Source organism: Lissotriton helveticus, chromosome 3_1 (genome assembly GCF_964261635.1).
Source record: "Lissotriton helveticus chromosome 3_1, aLisHel1.1, whole genome shotgun sequence".
NCBI classification, from domain to species: Eukaryota; Metazoa; Chordata; class Amphibia; order Caudata; family Salamandridae; genus Lissotriton; species Lissotriton helveticus.
Genome location: NC_136061.1, coordinates 1091412695 through 1091426813, shown reverse-complemented (window position 1 = coordinate 1091426813; position 14119 = coordinate 1091412695). Strand labels below are relative to the sequence as shown.

The 14119-nt window shown below is 39.5% G+C and overlaps 1 protein-coding gene across 4 annotated transcripts in view; it reads right to left on the bottom strand.

Moving 5' to 3' along the window:
* Positions 1-14119, bottom strand: part of SLC4A10 (solute carrier family 4 member 10) — a 1019075-nt gene that overhangs the window by 125168 nt on the left and 879788 nt on the right. For all 4 annotated transcript variants that reach the window (XM_078683855.1, XM_078683850.1, XM_078683851.1 and 1 more), the window contains exon 19: positions 11488-11739. In XM_078683855.1, coding sequence (XP_078539981.1) covers positions 11488-11739 — 252 coding nt within the window. The remainder of the gene's footprint in view (positions 1-11487; positions 11740-14119) is intronic.

Genomic DNA, 14119 nt, shown 5'->3' with positions numbered 1-14119 from the left:
ACTGTGTATTCTTTCACGGTATCACAGCAAGTATTTCCACTGTTTTGTTTATTTTCAAATTAATCACACGAATAAATGCAGTAGCAATTATAAGAACAGAGGCCCTGAAGAAAGCCTTAGGGAAGTAGAGCCCGTTTGGCTGAAACATGTTGGCCCCTTTATGGCAGTTATTTGTTTAAGCTGCAGTTTTGTTCTGTTTTTAATGAAGGGGTGTGTCCCTGTCTTTAATAAAAATACTCTTTATTAGGACACATCACCTTATTTTAACTCACTTTTCTATGCACTGCGTGTTTCTCTCTATTGTTCCAATGGGCGAATGAAAACTAACATCCCTTTGGATTTTTCTTAGTGATTTTTTGGTTGGGTTCTAACCTTTGTGTATACAGGCGTGGTGTCCTCTATGATCAAGTGGTTCACCATTCCTCTCAGCTGGTTGACCAAATGATAAAACTGATCACTTGGAATAGTTGATGGTTATCCAGATTTTGAGTATATAACTGATCTCAACCACGTTATCACTAAAAAGCAGTTGGTTCCGGATGTGAGTTTCCTTAAATTTAGCATTTCTCGTAGTACATATAGATACACTCTACCATTTGGAGAGGTGTTTGGTCTTTTCATCTAGATTCGGCTTTTAGACCCCCGGTTCGTTGTGTTGTTTTACTTGTGGTCTAACTCACCACTGCCGACCAGATTAGCTACCCCTGTAAAAAAGTGCCCTAAAGTTTTTTTTTTAAGTTTAAAACACAATTCTATACTGAAACCAGAGAGCAAATAGGAAGTAGCAGTTATTCAGTTTTAAAATTAAAATGCCAGATTTCATACAATAAGCAGCGTGTAACATACCCAGCCATCACTGCGCAGTGCCCTCACTCAAATAAGCAAGCTACAGCGATAACCGTGGAGCACTCACCTCCCTCTTTGGTCACGTGGTCTAACTCACCACTACCGACTAGATTACTCTCAGCGTGAACCCACCAGGCCAGGAGCTATCCCGCGTTCCCCTCTGCTTTATGTACCCGATTGATATCTTTTTTTAATTGTGGCATTACAGTTTACTTTAATTTCACTGGTGATGAGGATTAAAGTAAACTTTTGACTCCTATCCACACCCCAACAGTCAGAGTTGAAGTAGGTTTCTCACCTAGTTTAAGTTTGGACGAGTGTTTATGGCATATGTGTCAAGAAGTCCTTTTGCGCATCTGAGTTTTGCTCAGAAGGTGAGGAGTATACTGGGTCCGATGCGCTGAATTTAAGTTGTTTTGGGAGTTTTCTACTTTGCTGCCCGAGGCTTTCTGTTTTTTGTTGCTGTGAAATGCATTTTTGTTCCATCATTGAAAGACTGGCACAACAAGCCCAAATTCTTCCAGAAAATAGAGCTGTCACGTCAGCGCAAGTGAAGAAAACAAGCTGTAATAGCTATAGAAATGGATGTGTTTCAATGTTGGTGACAATTTTAAAGTGTATTGCTTCCCAAACGAATTTGTGGAGATTGTACCATTTTCCCATTCTGCAGACATTTTGTTGTATTGGAACCCTTCATCTTGAGTAAAATGATCTACACAACACTTAGATGCTAGTATTTGAGTATCAAGTTTATTTACAGCAAGATTTTGATTTGCACAGCAGTGTGATGAAACTCAATCTCTGAATAGGTGTTGGCTGTCTTCTATTCAAGGTATACAATTTTCAAGAAAGCATTGGAAATGTCTTTCCCAAAAACATTTTTTGAGCTTTCAGCATGTTGGTCTCATAATAATAAAGCAATATATAAACAGCCTAGTTACACCATACGGTGTGTCGTCACGCTAGAGCCTGACCTACCTAAACTGCAGTAGTAATACCACGGAGAGCAGATGTTCACCCCAACAAGCTAAGGTGAACTGAACAGCCAAGTTTTAAGTCTGTTCACAAACATTATTTCAGATGATTCCACTCTTAGATAGACTGGTTAGGAGTTCCAGACATGGGCTGCCAGATAGGAGAAAGATTGAGCCCCTAGCCTAGCCCTAAAGACACGGGGTACCGACACTGGGATGGCCTTCGTGGATCTCAGATTGCGTGAAGGACGATAGGGTTGTATCATTGGGTGCAAATATTTGGGGCTTTGTGGCAAAAACACATGGCTTTGAAAGTAAATATTTTCTCTAGTGGGAGCCAGTGGAGGGAAGCAACGGCAGCAGATATTGATGCCCTTCTGGGAAGATTTAGAACCAAACGTGCTACCAAGGTATAAAACATTACAATAATCTAACTGTGAGGTTACCAGGCTGTGTACAATGTTTTTCCTTGACACTGTCGTAAGCAGGTCCAGGGTCTTTCTCAAGGTTTTTCAGGGTTCCAAAACATTTCCAGGCCACACTGCTAATCTGATTCTCACAAGACAATTTGGAGTCCAACCATACACCCAGATTTTTTACTTTGGATTTGGGGGCAGGAGTCTGGCCCTGGGCATCAGGCCACCTGGGAGTCCAGAATCTGCATTTATTAGCGTCAAACTTCAGACAACTATTAGCCATCCATGAGGCCATTTCCATCAGACAAGATCTAAACTGCTTTGCTGACTCTTCCCCAGTCTGGGAGAGTGCCACAATGAACTGAGAGTCATCGGCATGCAACTCCAGTTGCAAATTGTGTCTCTCAATGATCTCTGCTAGGGGGTAGATGTTTATGTTAAATAGGGTAGGGCTCAGAATTGAGCCCCGAGGTACTCCTTGGGTTAGTGGTAGAGTTTCTGACACAAAAGGTCTTTGGGCAACTTGAAAAGCGCGGTCTTGTAGGAAGGAGGCTAGCCACCCTAAAGCACTGCCTCCGACATGCACTCCTCAAGCCTCTGAATCAGTAGGCTATAGGATATGGTGTTAAAGGCTGCGCTAAGGTTCAGCAATATTAAAGCTGTGGTTTGACCTCCATCTGCTCAAGGTTTCTGTAGCTAACAATAATTCTGATTCAGTGGAGTGTGATGCCCTAAGTGCTGATTGGGAAGGATGTAGCAGATTGTTGGATTCGATGAAACTCCAGAGTTTTTATTAGTTGTTTTCAAGGATTTCGGCAAAGAAGAGTAGGAGTGAGATGGGCCTAAGATTTTCTAGAAGTATAGGATCAACCATACGTTTCTTACGTAGGGGGTGCACAGTGCACGCTTCCATTTCTGTGGATATTGTCCCAATTAAAATTACATTGAGATCAGCTGTCAAAGAAGAGGGAGAATAGAAATCAGGCCTTGAATCAGGATTCTGTGTGAGGCCGGGTCGAGCGGGGATCCTTATTTTATTTGCATAAGGAGTCCTTGTAGCTCATCTAAGGAGGAAGTAGTAAAATGTACAGGACCACTCTCATCGACCGTATCTTGTATAGTGGCTATTAAACCACCACAATTCTTGGCCTAAGGTGGAAACATTTCATAAATCTTTGCCATTTTAGTTGCATTAAAGGCAGCAATGTTATAGCAAATTTCATTGGAAGGTGTTACCATGGCGGAGACGCGTTCTTAAGATGACAGAGAGTTCAGTATGGAAAATAATTCTTTGGATGATTTAATAGAACTTTCAATTTTCTGAATATAAAATTCTCTATGAGTGCTTCTAATAATGCACTAATAATGAGTGCGTGTGGTACTGTTTGAGCACTTTTTTATGGTTAGTCCAGCTGGCAAAGCTACAATCTTTCCGCCATAAGCGCTGTAGGTGTTTGCATAGTTTATTGGCAACAGCCAGAGTCTCATTATACCAAGGTGAGGAGAGGGAGGCCTGCGTTTGATGCCAGGGGGCAAAGGGAGCTAAGTTATCTAATCCTCCTCTGATCCAGATCTCAATATTAGTATTTGCTAAATCAACATCTTACCCTAAAACGGTGTCAGTGGCTGATAGTGCCTCTAAAAAGGCCTCAAGGTTGATCTTAGCCCATTTCCTAAATAGTACCATCTCATTACTGTTGCCCATCAGTCGGTGATATCCACACCTGAGCAGTACAAGTAGTCACAGCCTTTTTGTCTTCTGCATGTTATACCCGCCAGTTCCTCAGTGTTATGCACACTACATTTTGAATTAGTAAACAAAAGGTGGCACTGAGTTTGTGGAAATGTATTAGTCACTTCAAACTCTTATTCTTGAGAGTTTTGGTCGATTGGAAATGTTAATATTAACATATATGTATTATTTTTATTTTCTTAGTTTTTTGCCTATTTAGACTTTCATTGTAATTGTAACTGTCAATATGCAGAATATAACTCTATTTCAATTTTTTTGGAACAGCCTAGGTGAACCTGTTGTAAGGTGGAGCAAGTGGAAGAAAATGTTTGTGAATTATGCAAGAGTTTGATGGACCAATCTAAGTGCTGAGCGTTAAGTACTCTCTTCTTTTACACTGTCTAGATAGAGAAGGACAGGACGTTTTAGAGACATTACAAGATCTTAGTGCTGAAAAAGAAAAACATCTGAATGAGTATGTGATATGCATTTTAAAAGACATTCTCTTCTGCGTACTAGCACTGTAATGGAGAGGTATACCTTTGGATTAAGAGCATAGGGGCAAGAGGAAATGCTTGAGGTCTACATTATCAGTTTAAGGAAACTTGCATCAGCATATACATTTGGGGCAGTGGTCAAAGAAAGAATTTTGGATCAATTTGTATTAAAATGTTGCAATGTTAAGATAATGGAAGAACTCTGGCTAAAGTATGAGCCCCCTCTAGAAAAGATTATTGTTATTACAAATGTGGATGGAACACATGGTAATTTGTGTTAAGGAATTCAGTTTGGTGAATAATTTGGTATCCAAGGAAACTAAGTTGGAAGAAAATATTACTGTGGTTGAGAAGAATAACGTGTGGGTCGGCGATCGGAAAAGTCTTGAGGAGAAGTTTAGAGATGTCACATGTGTGAGGGCAATATGAAGCAGTCCTGCTGACTGCCACCGTGCATATGCCCGAGTCCTGCACAACCTGTCAATATGTCCTCTTTCTCTTTAGGAACAGTAGCCCTCATTTTTTTGGTGACATAAACCAAGGAGCACGAGCACTGAACCTCTCATCCAGCTCATAGTCCCCCGCCTTCTCTCTCTAAGAAGTTTACAGCTGGCCATAAAGAGAATGCTAGTCATTGCCTTGCATTCCATTCCATTCGCAATGCCTGTGGAAGGAAATGTCATTTTGGTAAATGCTGCTATAGTCTCAACACAGAAAAATATGGCTAAAGAGGTAAAGGAAATTAACCAAGAATGTATTTTTTAAATAGATGAAGTGAGTAACAGTTCATATGGTAGTTGCCCAAGTGAGATAGTGAGAATTAATCAAAGTGATGTGATGATGAGGTTTGACTCCTGTTCTCATTTGACTATAGTATCTAAAACAACAAATGAGTAATGTGTTGTTAAGTAAATTGGACATAGACGCTGAGGTACATAGAGATTTCTTATCAAAATTATGGGTTATATTGTTCCACAGTTGGTTATGCGCAACCATAGCACCTTTGGGAAAGTTTATGGCCTGATTTAAATTTTGGCAGACGGGCTACTCTGTCATGATGGTGACGGATATCCCGTCCGCTAAAATATAAATCCCTTAGAATATTATGGGATTTATAATTTGACGGATGGGTGACGGAGCACCCATCCGCTGAAATCTAAATCAGGCCCTATGTCTGATAGCTTGGCCTCATCACAGATTACTAAGGGTCAAACTTGATCCCAGTGCCAATCCACGTGTACTAAGATATCTAACCATTGCTCTGGCTTTGAACAAGAATTTAGTAAATTGTTTGATGATCATTTAGGTTTCTTGACAGGATACAAGCTTCATATCAGAATAAAGAAAGATGCTATTCTACTGATAGCTAAAGTGACTTATTCCCTTACACATGCAAGAGAATGTGAACAAAGAATTGTTAAAGTTGTTGATTTAGAGGTAATTAAAACTGTTGAAAACACAAGGTGGTTAGCTCCTTTTGCAGATGCTAAAAAATCTATTGGAGATATATACATTTGTACTTTGATGTAAGGGCTCTTTATCGATTAGTTGTAGTAGATAGGTTTCCTCTGCATAATATAGATGGAATGGTCATGACTCTCAAGGTGCTAGATATTTTTGATCTAGTGTCAGTGTATGACCAACTTGAACTAGATGGGGATACACAGGAGTTAACAATGTTAATCTTGCCCATAGGAGCTTTTAAATGTAAAAGAATGCCTTTTGGACTCAATTCTGCTGCTTCTGTTTTTCAGAGGGCTGCTGTCAAATTTATTTCATGGATGTACATTGCTATCAAGATGACCCTCTTATTTTTGGTGAAAATAAGGTTTGACATGAGTTCAGGGTTCTTGCTGTGTTAAACAAATTGTTGGAGGCAGGTCTGACCCTAAGAAAAGACAAGTAAAGGTTGTGGCATCTGAGGCTAACTATCTTGGATATCACATTTATGGACCAGGAGTAACACCTAAGAAGGATCTAGTTGTCACCATCATTAATTTGAAAGAACCATGCAACAAGCAGAGTTGGTTTCTTTCTTTGGAATGGTGAAATATTATAATAAATGTATCAAAGGGTATGTGAAGAAGTCTGTTTCTTTAATGAAGTTGTTGAACAAGAGAGTGGAATTTCAATGGAATGAAGAGTGTTTAAGAGATTGTGTTGCTCTTAAGGATGATCTGATGTGACTCATAATTTACAAGATTTTGTACCTGGTGATTAGACTACTGGAGTCACAGATTCTAGTTTGAAGAGCCTGGGTGCTGTTCTAGGAGGAGGGAAGGTGAGGAACAATTGATAACTTGTGGTTCTCGCCGTTTAAAGGGTGCAGAAGTAAATCACTCAGCAATCAAGAGGGAGGCTTTGGCCATTTTGTGGACTTTGAAAACCTTTTGGAATCTGGTATGGGATATGTCCAGGTAAGGCTTGCATGGATCATAAACCTGTGAAAGAAGTTTTAATTGGGAAATGATTAGACTTCATTTTCTCAAAAATAGGAAGATGGGTTATCTCTTTGCATGATTTAAATTTTACAGTTGAATATTTACCTAGGAATAGAAAACACCCACTGATTGTTTGTCTCATTTAGTTGAACCTGTGAAAGAGAATATAGAGTTTGATAATGGCCATGATGAAGTAGTTTAAAAAGAAATAAGTGTGTGTCAAGTAACTAAAGGAATGACAACAGAGTATGAATGCAGGACATAGTTGAGAAATGATAAGGAGTTAAGTAATATTGTGTTTTGGTTAGAAGAGGGAAATTCTACACCCTTGATAAGCTGTGGTCTTTGGTGAAGCATGAACTTGCTGTTGATAATGGAATGTTATTGAGGGGTGCCAGATGTATTCCTCCTGAATCTCTCAGATGCAGAGTTATTTCAATGGCTCATGAAGGTCATATTGGATTAATAACAACAAAAGAGAGGTTAAGATCCAATTTCTGGTATCCTGAAATGAACAATGAGTCTGAACATACAGTTCATGAGTGCATTAAATGCAATAATACTGACTAAATATTATTATGTCTCATAATAGGACCTTTGAAAGGTGAACATCGTACACTTTTTCTTATAGTTTTGCTAGATCTATATTCTACATGGGTTGAGGTGACTTGTGTAAGTGATATTTCTTTATCAAGTATTTTGAATTTCGTAAGGGAAGTTTTCAAGAGAGACGGTTTTGCTAATTCTATACTTTCTGATACTGGACTTTAATTTTGTTCAACTAAATTTGATCAGTTCAATAAAGAATGTGGTGTTTTACACAAGAAAATTATATTTATCCCCGAGAAACTAATGGTGCTATAGAAAGGTTGAACCAAACTAAGCTGATGGAATAGATTGGAGGGGGGTGCATTACAAGAAAGACTCAAAGCTTTCAGAATGACTCCTCATTATTCTACTGGAAACATTCTTTTTGAACTTTTCAAGGTAGATCTCTACCTACTTTTCTCTGTCCAACTTGGATGGTTTTTGGATTAAAAGTCTGAAATATAATGGACTGATTCAGTGGAGGGAAAAAGAAATTGCTCTTCAAGAGAAGAGTAAGGGCCTAATTAAGACTTTGGCGATGTGGGAGTGGGCCGCCATGCCAGTGCCTGCTCCCACAAGGTCAAAGTTGTACTGACACCATTCGACGGATTACAAGCTTCATTGTGTCTGGCGGGCGGTGCTTGGGCGGTCCCACAGTACGGCCCATAAAAAATACACTGGAATGGGAGCGCCAAAGGCCATTCCTGCACCTCCTGGACTGTGCAGTCCATGCCGTGCAGGAATGAGGGTGAATGCGCACAGGGGGGTATTACATGTGCCTCCCTGCCGGCACCCAATGGCCCTAAGTAAATAGGAGGCCCTGTAGGGTCCCCTTAGTTTCCTCACTGCTCCAGTTTTCATGGCTGCCTCACCGCCATGAAAACCGTGGCGGTGACAAAACTCCTAATATGCTCGGTGGTGCTGCAGTGAAACCCCCAGCATATTAGCGTCTCTCACCAGTGCAAACCGCCACAGGATCCATGATCCCCGGTGTCTGTGGCGGGCCTGTGGCGGTGGACTGCCAAACTTGTAATCAGCCCGTGAGTGCTATTATGATGAAAGGAAGAGCGTGAAAAGCATTGTGGTAAAGAAGGGTGATTTGGTCAGAATCAGAGCGCCTGATTGTTGTTAGCAATGATTGAAGTTCACAAAAGTACATAAGGTTATTAAGTTATTCAAGAATGCCATAAAAACAGAGGATGGAAGGGGGATGCCATTTGAATCAGGTTGTGGCTGTCAAACTGAAGTCAAGTGCTGTTATGTCACGCCTATGATTATAATAAAATTCACAAAAATTATACACTTAATATTCCTGATTACGTGAGGGACAAAAATGTTGGACAGAGAAGGAGTCTCAGAATACACAAACGTCCAAGCTATCTGGAAGAGTTTGTCATTAAGTGAGTTATGTTTCAACCTCTGTTTCAGCCTCATCTTTTGTATCAGTTTGCAATTTTATATGAAATTAGGAATATGGAGTGCCAATCACTGTTTAGCTCCATTTGTAGTCTTCTATAGTTTTATAAGGTGTAGTATGATTAGTTGATCTATGTGTTTATATCATTTCGGTTTCTTTATTGCTTTTTTATAAGTTATAGGCTTACACTGATCTTTGTTTGCATTTGTTGTCAACAGAACAGTTATCTCTTTGTTATTATGTACAGAGGGAGAAGTGTTGTGTCTACACTTGTTGATGAATGCATGTGCTTCTATTGTGGCAGTTCCTGTAGGTATTAGCTAGGGCTTTATAATGTCATGCCTATACTGTTGAAAATTAATGATAATGATTCAAATGTCAGTTGTAGCAAATTACTCTATATGATCTTGACAAAAGGGTACCAAGAATGTCTTCCATTCGACTTTAATCTCTAACTAACCCTGAGTTACCAGATAGTAAAACTACGGATCTGTCTATGAATGCCCTATCCTTAAACAGAAATGTGTTAAAGATCTCAGAATAGGCTTTACAAGTGTTAAAACAGATTAATTCATTAAAATAAAGTTTCATTAGTTGTTATTTTAAGTTAGCATAGCTATGCCTTGAGTTGACATACTGTTAACTTTTTTATGTTTAAAAGGCCTGTTGGTGTTCTTTTGCATAGACTGAAAAAAACCTGAAAAAGAATCTATTTTGTGGTGTTGTGTTGAAATTAAATATAATTTCTTTTGTATCTTTCCAAAGTGCTGTGTCCTAAATGTACACACCCTTGCACCAAATCAAGGATTTTTGCTCTTTCCTGATTATTGGTATGCTGTATTATGATAGTAGCAGTCGGACCCACAGATATTGGATGCAACACTACTGCCTCCACCAAAGTCCTAGTTCCCAACGGTGCAGCGGTCAGAGGAGCGTCCCAGAAATGCTGCTGTGCCGAGGCAGGCAATGCCATCAGGATTGCAATATCCCTTTCCGAAAGTGGGAACCCCGCCATGAAAAGGTTGTTGGAAAGGGATTGGGGGCCCCAAACAGGCCCCCGCCATTGTAGGCCATTGAAAATTGTCCCTGAGGCACAAATAGTGCCCACACTTACCTCCATGCACCATGTGCCATGCACAACATGGTGCATGGTACACTGCTCATGGACTTGCAGGAGGTGGTGCAAAGCAGCACCATGTGCTGCGGCCCTTTTCCAAGTTGCAGTATGCCCCTCCCAGCGGTCAAATCAAAATACAGTGGTCAGATCGATGCATGCGTGTCGGGTGGTCTTTTGATTGCTGCAATAGCAGCCAGCGCTCTGACTGCCTGACATTCTAAAGAGGCCCTTAGTGCCATTCTTTTTGTTTTAGATTACAATTTAGAATTAATTATTCATTCTCAAGGCATTTCTATCAGAGTTACAGTTAATGCATCGTATCTGTATTAAAATCTCTTGGCTGTTGTCATTAATTCCTCATTTCTGGGCCATGTCATGAGTGTGCTCTTCACTGTCAGAGCTTTTTGGCTATTTACCAGAGGCAGACTGCATGTCGATCCTCCTACCAATTTTGTAATTAGATATTTGAGATGGCTTTTTATTGCTTTCTACTGGACATTCCCCATGTCAGACGGTCATTTGACTTTATACTTAGACCTTTTTTTCTTGATTTATGAACTATATGCATGTTGATTTGAACTGATGAACTATCTTTTTTCCTTCTGTAATGTTTCTTAATTTTGAATAAACCTTCACAGTTCTGACTTTGAATATTGTCTTGCAAAGGTTTTCTGATTTGCCTTGGGCCCCTGCCCTTTGGGACTCACACAGACCCAAACCTGAGTATCAGTTCTTTATATTTATTGGTGCAAAACACCGAGAAAGCCAACCTATTAATTTGGTCATAATCTTTTGAAAAGTCACATAGAAATAATTTCACTCAAATTCTACTACATTACCTTTTTAGCCATTGTAACTGTTCTTTGAATCAATACCCTCACTCTTCAAATATAATGGAATCGCTCATTAACATTTATATTGACCAATACACAATGTTTGGAAGCGAAGGAGGCAAAAGACACTGATCCTTTGAACCGCACCGATTTCAAGATTTCACAGTTTTTCTGTGGACTTGATTGAACATCCTCATTCACTGTCAATATGTCAGAAAGGCTGACTGTTTGTCTAATTAATTTAAATTGTCCACCACCGCTTTGCTACCATGGACCCTGTGACAACTCAAATTACCTTAAAACAACGAACAGTTGATGAGCTATAATGACCCGCTAAGCTTTCTGGTGATGAGAAAAGTGAGTGCAAAGGGCCCCACATACATTGTCTTACTCTTGGCAATGCCACTGCACTTTCTGCACTAACAACAGGCATGCCTCTGAAATCAAACTCTAAATTTGCTTCTCTGCATTGTAACCATTGCCATAATTACACTTAATAACAATTTGTGAACCATATCATCAGAAGCTGAAACAACAGGCCATGGAGTATACAGAGTAAAATAATTCAGTATATTCTTTTTACAAAATATTTTAAATGTATTTCCGAAAACCCATTTTGATCTTACCTGAAGCACTCTTGTCATGAAAACAGAAGAGCCCATGAGAATGAAAATCATGAGACCTGTAACCCGTTGTTCCCGAATTCCAAGAAATTTTGGTTGTTCTCCTGGTGCAGAACACTCAGATTCCAACTTCAGACTATTTACGTGGGTGATGGAGAGCACAGTGGCAGCAACAAACCATGGTAAGCCCATGATGGAACACACTCCAAGCATTAGTGCAACCATCAACAGATCAAGGTGATAGCCACATCCTTTCTGTAAAGACAAGATAAGACAAAGAGACGCAAAGCATCAACAAACTCTTCTTAGTACATTTCAGTGTAATTTTATCTTCAAAATCTTATTATCTAAGTTTGTAAAAATCCGCACCACTGACGTTGTAATCAGGCCCTGATTCCTAATTTAGACTTGGGAAGGGATCACAAAACTTTGGTGTCTGGCACTATTTGATGTCCTTAGTGATACTTTAGAGCAAAGTCTTCTTTGATGTACCTATTATTCTCTCTTGCTATTTGCTGCCTCCATTGTTTTCTATGGTAGTGGGTTGCAGTACCAATAATTGACCACGTTTGGCACTTGAAATATTCAAAGGCTTAGCTGGAGTACATTCGCGACTGTTTTGTAACTATTGAAGCAGTAATAGAATTGCAAGAGAAGTTTGTGAATAGCACGTGTAATACTTGTTTGATGAAGGGCTTATTGTTACTCACTCTCCCTAGTGCCTCCCTAATCTACTGCAAAAATATTTACCTACTTGTTTCTAGATCTCTGCACACTTGTCAGAAAAAATAGGAGTAGTGAAGGCTTAAATGTCAAGGAGAGGTTTGTGAATTTCATTTTGCAGCAAGTTAATAGTCCTACTGGAGTAGTACTATACGTACTCCAAAACACAGTTTTAACATTTTAAGTTAAAACTAATAAAGTGAAACTAATACTGTAAACTGATACTGTTCATCAGATATCTCCCTATAAATAAATTCCGCTTGCATCTTGCCAAAAATGAGGCGTATACTCTGTATTTGTATTATGAATTGTTTTATCAACAATGCAGAGTTCAAGGGCTCCAATCTCCTGCAAAGGTGATCCATCTTAATATTGATTCAAGACAATAACATAATGTCTATAATATTTAAGTATACAGAACACTGTGAGACATAATATTGAAGGTAAGAATTTCTTAAATTTGCAAAACATATTGCTATTTATAATGTTTACTTTAGTATCATATACAAAGTTTTATGTTTTTTTTAATGTTATGTGTATTAGTGTATTTTTTGCCTTATTTTAAGTTTTCTATATATTAGTTTTTGATTTTGTAAATATTATAATGTGTACTTCTGTTAAAATATGTTATTAATTTATTTTTGCTTGGTTGTATTGATATTTATTGTTTTTATTTGTAATTAACTAGTGGGTTTATAGGGAAATAAGGTGTCCAGTGTTTTTCAAAGACAGGGCCTCTTTACGATCGTGGTCGGACGAGCATGCGACCGCCATCGTATCAGGTTGGAGACAGCCGACATGTAGTCGGCAGCTCCACCCGCCTTACTACAATGCGAACGCCATGAAGATGGTTGGAAACATGCCTTTTTCAATTGTGGCTTGTGCTACAGGCCGGAAAAGGGTCTCAGCACAAGCCACAATTGAAAAGGCATGTTTACAAACATCGATATACCATGTGCCAGGCACCATGTGGTGCCTGGTACACAGTGCATTGATGTTTCAGGGGGCATCACATCTGCACCCCTGGCCCCAAAGCAGTGGTGCACAGGGGACAGGGGCCCTGCTGGGGCCCCAAAGTCCAATTCCTTTTGTCTTTACATTGCGGTCGGATCGCCATGTAAAGGCAGAGGGAACAGGCACATTGTAATCCCTACGGTGATGCCTCTGCAGGCACTGCCCCATTGTAGGGATTAATCTCCGATGGAAGCTCCAAGGGACTCCTTGAGCATGTTGGAGACGTTGGTCGGTCACTCCGCCTACTGTGCTCCGACTGACCGCATCATTATACAGTGGTCAGACAGAAGCCTCATATGTTGGATGGACTGCCACAATGGCCCAATCTCTTCAAAATGAAACACGTTCCTACTGTGTGTGGGTTTGGAGTTACAATAGCAAAGAGTACTCCCTAAAATTAAGGCCCTTCCCTAATGGGTTTTGGGTTGGAATTACAATAGTAAATCTACAATCCCCAAAATAAAGACATTTCCCAGTGGAGTAGGTATGGCTTTAAAATTAGAATAATAATCTACAACTTCCCAAATGTAACATTTTCCCCAGTGGTAGTAGGATTGGTTGAAGTAATAAATATGATAGCCTCAAAATCTCCAATGGATGTAAGTTTGGAGCTAGAATGGTAAGTCTTCAAATCCTAAAGTAATACACATTTCCAGTAATAGTAGTAGATCTGAAGTTCCACCCGTAAATGTGCGCAAAACCAAACACTTTTATTAATGGGTGAGGGTGTGGAGTTTGAATAGTAAATGTGCACTTCCCAAAATGACACACTTTAGCAAATTGGTCCATGGTTTAATTTAGATAATTAAATCTACACCCCCCAAAACTAAACATTGTTCACAATGGGTATTTTACATTGGAGTTAGAATACTAAATCTATACTCCCTAAAATTAAAGA